Consider the following 8,231-nt stretch of genomic DNA (forward strand, 5'->3'; position numbering starts at 1 on the left):
TTCATAAATAAGTTGGTTTATTTGTTCCTTTTTTTAAAGACTATACATCAATCAACTATTTATTATGACAAGTGGAATTATGTTAAATACTGAACACAGCATACTGTGCTCCCAGTGCATGTGTTTTCACCACAGTAGAGAATGTCAGCTGTACTTCATGAACTAGTCTTCATTTGATTTCTTAATTTCTGATAAGACATGGGAACAGGTTAAGATTAAATAACATATCAGTGTACAATGTATGTAAACGTTTAAGAAAAAAAAGCAAGGCATTAGCCATGGTTTGTTTCCCTTCACAAAGAAGAGAGATTAAAAAAACATACTTCAATGACCGTTTGACCTTAGAGCTAATGTGTTTTACACCTTTTTTTCTAATTGGGGTTAATTATGCACTTGCTACATTTACCATGTCATCAAGATGGTTCACGAATAATCTGTCATAATAAAATCCATATCATTTCCTGGCTGCCAGCAGCCAAAGTCTCAGGGACCACACCTACTGCAATCATGTCAGGCAGGAATGCATGTGCAGAACAGGAAAGTCTGTGTCAGTCAGGCAAGCCCCACATTCTGCGTAATACCTCAATGTTATCAGGTGATCCTAGCATCTCTGTAATCAGGGATCTCTTATTGTAGGACAAGACAATCCAACGCAAACACTCGTCATTCTGTGCAACACACTGTGAAGCAAGGAATCAACTCACAGCAAAGTAGAACTTTGTATGAGCATGTTTAGACCCCGGGAAGGGATTTTAGTACTGCTTTAATGTAGAATCAGTGATTTCCAAGGGTTACTGTTCACGGGCAACAATTGACAAATGATGTGGGTTTGTATAATATTGGTTAGTAATATCATTAGAGGTAGTACTCAAGGCAAGTTACTAGTTGCAGACAATGACTCACAGCTTGACCAACGACTGAGCTCCGAACATTTGACATAGTTCAGTAAGTAAAGCATACATTCACATATGTCCTTCAGGCCATTCTCTGTGCAACAAAAAAGACTTGCACACTGAACGACAGTAATATAGAGATGAGTTTGCGCTTAACTGCTGTGTACATTAAGCAGTGCTGGAAACAGGCAGAGCAAAGTAACAAATATTGTTAACCCAAATTTTCTACAGTGCGGTAGAAACTCATACTCAGCATGCACACACACACACACACACACACACACACACACACACACACACACACACACACGAACACAAGCTGCACCTGACTACAGGGGAAACATGCTCACATTTGCGATAATCCTCTTCCCACACTGGTACACCGTTAATGTCCCGTGTTGGAGACAGAGACAAACAAAAACACAGCTTCAAACATGAAAGAAGCAACTACATCGATTTAGCATGCTTCCATTAACGCATATTCATGTATGTATGTCCTATAGAAATTACTTTGGGGATTTGCATGTAAATATCCTTCATTGAGTTTCAAACTATGGTTTAAGCACACAGGCCTCCTCTTCTTTAGACTTCATCGGCAGAACACGAGACACATGGATGTTTTTACTGACCCTTTGTCCTTTATGTTCTGAGACACAAAAGCAACGCAGAGAACACGATAACCATACCTATCAACCGCAAAACACTGAGAACCGAAGGTACAAGACCAGCTCACACCTAATAAAAACTGCACCACTGTATCAGCAAAACAGTACAATATTGAACATTCTGAAATAGTAATCATATCAAAAATAGTATCTCTAAAACTGTTAAATACCATCCACACTCAGAGTGGTAATGCATTTCTTGATTGCCGTTCCAACATTTCCAGTAACTGCAAACAGTATATGCCAAATACATACACTCTGTTTCGGAATACGGTTGTGGGTAAAACCTTCGTTTTTTCAACCAGTTCCTGTAAAAGCAGCAGTAAGCAATTGAAGGCTTCGAGACTTTTTGTTTCCCCAAGTGGTTGTTGCTCATGTTACATCAGAGTCATTTTCACTTTTGTGAGCTCCATATAAATCAAACTATATCCACACGTGCTTTCCTTCTAGTTTGGCAGTCCCATTGTGAGTCTGGGCCCTCTTCGCTGCGGGCCCCTGCAGAGTCTGAGCTGTCTAAGCCCCGGAGGAACTTCTCCAGGCAAGGCTTGTCTAGATATGCAGGGCGCTGTGGAAGCAGGAAGTAGTGAGTGGTGCTCGACTTCCTGCCGTGCTCGATGACAGGCAGGATGCAGGGCGAGCCCTCACTGTTCTGTCTCTGCAAGCCCCGGCTCACGTACTTCGGGTCCGGGGCGAAGCTCTGTGTGGGGGGCATCACCCCGTTGAGGTATGTGGGGAGGCTCTTGGGGCTGGGGGTGCGGGAGCTGCCTTGGGCCAGAGGATCCCTGGGTGGAACCTTCGGGGGTCTGTCTTCGTCGCTGTAAGCCCCGGAGGAGACCTCAGCTGACCAGCGGCGGTAGTCTGCCGACTTGACGGGACGCGGAGGGATGGGGACACGGGGCGGGACCTCCGGTTTGTCCATGGCCTGGCTCTGGACGTAGGCATGGCGATGGCGGCAGGACAGCCGCAGCGAGGTGGGCTTGTTGAAGGAGCCAGCCGGGCCAGAGTGGGACCGACGGAGCTTAATCTGGTTCCGCTCCTGCTGCCTCTGACAAGCCACGACTGGAGGCTCGGGGGGCTCCGGGGGCTTCTGCTCCTCCTGCTGCTCCTGCTGCACCTCCTGCTGCACCTCCTGCTGCCTGGGCTGCTCTGCTGACGGGCCCTCGAAGTAGGCATAGTTGATCTGCCCACAGCCCCTGAAACTGCGGTGGCTGGGGAGCCCGTAGCGGAAGGTGGAAGGCTTGGGGCACGGCTGTCCAGGCACCAGGCAGCGGCTGTCGTCCGAGCTGGTGTAGAGCTCCACTTCATGGTCCATGGCCTGGTCTGGGGAGACGTCTGCCCGGATAGGAAGGGGTAGAGGGGGCAGAGGCTTGGCACAGCGGCCGGGTGTCTGTGGGGGGCTGCTGCGCTCGTACACAGACAACCTCTGGAAGCACGGGACCACCTGGTCGTCCTCTGCCGGGCTGGGGGAGGAGGGCTCATGGCTGGATGATAGGGATAGCTGGGTGGGCCGGGATTTCTTTGGAGGTAGCCTCTGTGCAGTGGGACTGTGTTTATTCCCTGCAGAGGATTGATCAAACAACCAGATCAATATAAGACACTACAGTTTGAACCACAGTGTAAAATATAACACACCTGTACACAGCACAAGCACAATAGCAGATGGGGCTTAGATTCCAGTGCTTGTGTAAGACTACAGAACATATGCAGTAACTGAGGGTTTCTACTGTAGCAGTGATGCATTTTGGAGGTCTACACACAGACACACTGTAATTATCACCAAGCACGAAACCATCTCTCGCTGTTTTGTTAAAACATTCCCCAGGATATATTTAGCAAGAGTAGGTCAGATCGACCAGCCTCCCCCTTCCCTCTCGTTGTAGAAACGCGAGAACTTCACACTAAATATTTATCATTTGGCTAAAACTCTTATGCGTGCCCACATCAGGCTCTGTGTATTGTATCTAGGGCAGCAAGAGTAAACAGCAAGAGTGCTGCTTCCTCTCTGTCTAACCAAGAAGCTAGAACACGGGCCCATAAAAACGTGGTGTTCTGCTACTTAAGTGTGTTTGTGTGTGTTTACTTACTGTCCAGACTGAGTGATGGTGGAAGGGACACGGGCTGCTTTGTGCGGAGGCTGTACTCCGTGTGCGAGGAGTCCATACTAAAGTACAAACTGTAAAAAAAGAAAACACAAAAATGACTATCAATGTAATAGTCTCTCTCTCTCTCTCTCTCTCTCTCTCTCTCTGGTCATACTTATCAGCATTCACAGCATGGGCAGCTTGCTAAGATACATGCATACGTCACCACCATCAATAACATAACAAAGAAACATCAGCACATTTTTGCAACTTTAACACAAATGCAAAGTCCTTCTTTGCTCCGTGGTTTTTCGTCAACATCACATAATGCCTAGTTAGCACTCACTTGTTGAGGTCGTGCTGATGGCTCCACGAGGGTTTGGATCCAGCCATGCTGTGGCAGTAGCTGCCCCGCAGGAAGGGCAAGGAGCTCTGTGCGGGTAAACAGATCTTCTGTGCACTCAGGCCCACTGTGGACATGCTCCAGGCACAATCGGATCGCATCAAAGCCAGGAAACGCTGGACTGGCCCGGCCGGCTGAGGTAACGGTTGCTCCTGCTTCTTGTTTCTGGAAGACGGCACAAGAAACAAGAAGACATGAATGACAGGAGAAGTGACAGCTGGTGACACAACATTGCTGCTGAGTGGATATCTAGAGGAAAGATCTCCCAGAAAATACAATATTCTGGTTGTTCCTCCTCCTCCTCTTCCTCCTCCCCCTGAAGGCTGCCTATCTGCTTGGCCTCTAATTAAAGATCCGTGGCCTTGTGGCTCAGACCCAGGCCGGTACTGCTTTTCACACCACAAGGAGAAGCATTCTCCTGGGCTTTCGGGGCTGAGGAATGACAAACTCCTGCTTTGACGGGGACTTAAAGAAACTTGGCCTGACAAGCCCGGGGGACACAGCTCTTAGTGCAACACATGGCCAAATGTTCCTCTGGTTGCTTCAGACCAAATCTAGGTGCATGGTTCAGTACACAACCACATGTTGTCATACTTCAGAGTACAAAAGGATCCTTGTGAACTGTGTTATGGTTTTTGGCTATTTGAAGATATTATTACACGTGTATTAAGGGTGTATAATAAGATTAATATCATGGAATATTGCAAACATGTTTATGTGTATATCACCCTTACACCTGTATTGAACTACATACACATTTCATCTTACTTAATTGGGTGTACTACAGTTCTTTGTACATACACCACGTATAAAAAAACCTGTCTAGATTAGTTTTCGTATAGTTTCATATACAACATGGCCCTCTAAAGATTGTGCTTTCTCAACCTCCCTCCCTCTTTCTGTCTCTCACTGACTGACTGACTGACAGGAGGACTGAGAGGGCCTCGGCTCTTCCTGTAACCAGAGATGTGCCTGGTGTTGCAAGCGCATGTCAGCTGACCTGGATGTTCGTGTCATGTCAGATGTGTGTCAGGCCTGAGTAAACAAAGACAGCCAGGCCCACTGGAAGGAAAACACAGGAATTCACACATTTCTGTGGGACTAACACAGCCAAAAATCCATGGATTATGGACCACTTCTGGATTGCAACAAAATGTGAAACTAAAGGCAACACACCTAAAACAAAAAACGTAATCGTACATGCTCTGACAAAAAAAACGACTTACTCTGAATCAGATTGTCTTTTTGAATCTAAACACTGACATCACCTAAACTTCAGAAAACACTGGGATTTGGAGAATGTTCCATGGTCAGGTAGCCAGGTGAATATATAGAAACCTGATGCTCATGATGACAAGTTACCATTTAGGGTCAGACTGAGCAGACACTGTTAACTTCCTCACACACTATTTTCATTCAAATAATTTCCATATATTCAATAAGCATCACAGTAATTTCCTAATGTCATAAAAAATGTATTCCTATATGTAGCTTAAACCCAGGGTTAAGATCGACAACAATGCTCCCTGAACAATCACCTTCCTGACAGTGAAACAAAAGCCCCCCCCCAAAGAATTTGCTTCAGACAAACATGTCTCCATCACATCATTCTCACCATCCTGACATGTTCCTCTCCTAACATGTTGTCCCCTGGAGACTCTGTGTCCAGGATGACAAGATGCACAGACAGCTGGCGAGGAACCAAAGCTCTAAAACAACAAGCCAGACATCTCTAGACTCCGGACAGTGGCTCTGGCCAAACTGCCCATCGAGGCATCCCATCCCTGTGGCCAGGCCAGGGGCCTTGGATTCGGTTCGATGGGCGGCCTGCGAATCTGATCCTGGGTAATGACCCCCGAGGGGCTTGTACTTCCTGTAGCAACAGGTGCAAAGACTGTCCGTCCTGACAGCTAACTGACCGTGGTGTGTTTACAGGAAGCAGGATTATGCCAATGGCGTGTCCAGAGGCCTATCACGAATGGACATGGGTATTTGTAGAAGAGCGCAGTTCATTTCAGACTGGGTATAGGACTGCTTATAGACGTGATCCTATGCATGTTTGCATAATGGTACACACAGAATCAATGTACTTAGCTGAACTGTGGCATAGGTTATGCTAAACCACCTGCATGGAGGAAATCATTTTCTTACATGGGCTATTAGTTGTATCATGCGTTGTCATCTACATGCCATCATATGAGAAAAAATAATCCTCACATGCTCAAATCATGTATTATTACATTTGGTTTGATTGAAATCAAATAGGAGACATACTTTGGCTACGTATCAGATGAGTCTGACTGGTAGATAAATATAGTGAAGCACGGTGGATTCCAGTGGATTACTGGAAATAAACTACATTTATACTCCAGATGGTAATTAAGATATCAGTCACAACATAGAAAGAAGAAGTTTACACCTACTATGATAACCCCTCAGCGGTTTCTAAGCAACCATACCCGCTCTACCTGTGCTGCAAGCCAACACGACGCGCACTCCCACTCGCTTTACCGGATCGAGATCATAATTGTTAAATCTGTGACTCACATCATCACAACATAGCCTTACGTTTTTCTAATCTGAATGATGAATGATGAAATCAGAGTGGATCCTTGCTTTAACAGAAAAATTCTTCATCATAGCCTCAAAAACTCGCACCCACAAGCCAATCAATCAGTTTACCATATTCATTGAGTCATTCTAGAGGCAGACATAATTATATTAAGTCATGATACAGAAGTACAACATCACTGTCAATTTGTACCTTATTTAATGAACTACAAATCAGCACAAGTAGCCTTCTGAAAGCAAACCCATTGTCCCATTTACTGCGCGCCCGTGAGAAAAAAGCTCTGAGGCTGTAGCCTGCTCTGTAGTTGGGATACAAGATAGCACCGATCACTGTGCTGTCGTCATCCATACCAAGAACATATAGAACTACGAGTCAAGTCAATTCGTGTTGTTTTCAAGGCTCACCTCAATGTGCTCCGTTTTCCACGTCGCTGTCACTTAGCAGTCTCTAGAATCCTCTGGCGCACAGTTAAAGCCCCCGTATGTTGTGGCGAACCGGTAACGTGTCAGGCAGGTTAAAAGTTATTCTGTACCACTATGCAAAGAACGTCGGCGCAATAATGATACTGTGGATATTATGTGTGACTTTGAAATAGACTACTATTGTTGTGGCCGATGTTCTTTTAAGCTCCAGCACACTACATGGACACACTTGCTCCGCCTTCACTTAAAGACACAGCTGTGGTTTTTACACGCCTCCATGCAGCACTTGCACAATAGGATAGTGACAGCACTGTCAAACCTGAACACTAAGTACTTTTACATTTTACTTTTAATTCATTTATCAGACACATTTATCCAAAGTGACATACAAAGAGTGCATGTAGAAAGTATGGCAGATAATCAGGGCTCAGAAATATCAGTAGTTAGTGAACACTTACCATGACTGAACACTGTCCCATCAATGTAAAATGCTTAACAAAATTGCATGGGGCCAGACAGTAGTTAGAGCAATTCCATTCTATTGTTTTACTTTTATATTATTCAAACCAGAGGGGGTTCTCCAACCCATATCCTGGATTTTTTGTAGAACTTCAGCTGCTACACATGCAGGAACTTTGAAAAGGCTGTTGTGTAACTATAGTTATAGTTCCACTCTCCTATATATCACATGGAAAATGGCTCTGACACCTTAAATCTGCTAAATTGCATGGTGCATATGTTAAATTACGGCACACAATAACAAGGTGAATGTGTATGCAACTCAGGTTGGATTTTTACAAGTTCAAGTGGCGCCACATGCAAGATTAGGAAATATGTGAGTAGCTGGGCTGAACATCAGCTAGTCAATTGAACAGAATTCAATTGAAAATGTTCATGCTGTGGCCTCTGGGAATCATTCCCATGGCACCTCTGTACAGTTCAAATGGCCTGGGGGAAAGTTGCTGCTCTGTAAACGTGCAGCCCCAACGCTGAGACAAGACAGACTCGACACGGAGACAGGACAGACAGACTTGTGGAGACAGTGGTCCGTCCTGGAGTCTGTGGGAGAAGCGGACAGCCATAGAGATGGCTCCAGAGGAGATAAGAGAGCCAAGCACAGCAAACACAGGCTGAAACATTCTTATCTCCTCAGTGTGTTCTCCTGGTAACCCCATGGATCCCATGCTGTCTGACT

General features: G+C 45.5%; 1 protein-coding gene across 1 annotated transcript; it reads right to left on the bottom strand.

The window, feature by feature from the left end:
• On the bottom strand, window positions 1-7,195 carry errfi1a (ERBB receptor feedback inhibitor 1a). The gene is made up of 4 exons (XM_067245606.1): window positions 7,019-7,195; window positions 3,986-4,207; window positions 3,643-3,731; window positions 1-3,115 (listed from the first exon to the last, which is right to left on the bottom strand). Exons 2-4 carry the CDS (start codon window positions 4,141-4,143, stop codon window positions 1,977-1,979), a joined length of 1,386 nt encoding a protein of 461 aa, XP_067101707.1. The 5' UTR covers window positions 4,144-4,207; window positions 7,019-7,195; the 3' UTR covers window positions 1-1,976.
• Between the last annotated feature and the right edge of the window lie 1,036 nt (window positions 7,196-8,231).

This window comes from Osmerus mordax, chromosome 1, assembly GCF_038355195.1.
Source record: "Osmerus mordax isolate fOsmMor3 chromosome 1, fOsmMor3.pri, whole genome shotgun sequence".
Lineage (NCBI taxonomy): Eukaryota > Metazoa > Chordata > Actinopteri > Osmeriformes > Osmeridae > Osmerus > Osmerus mordax.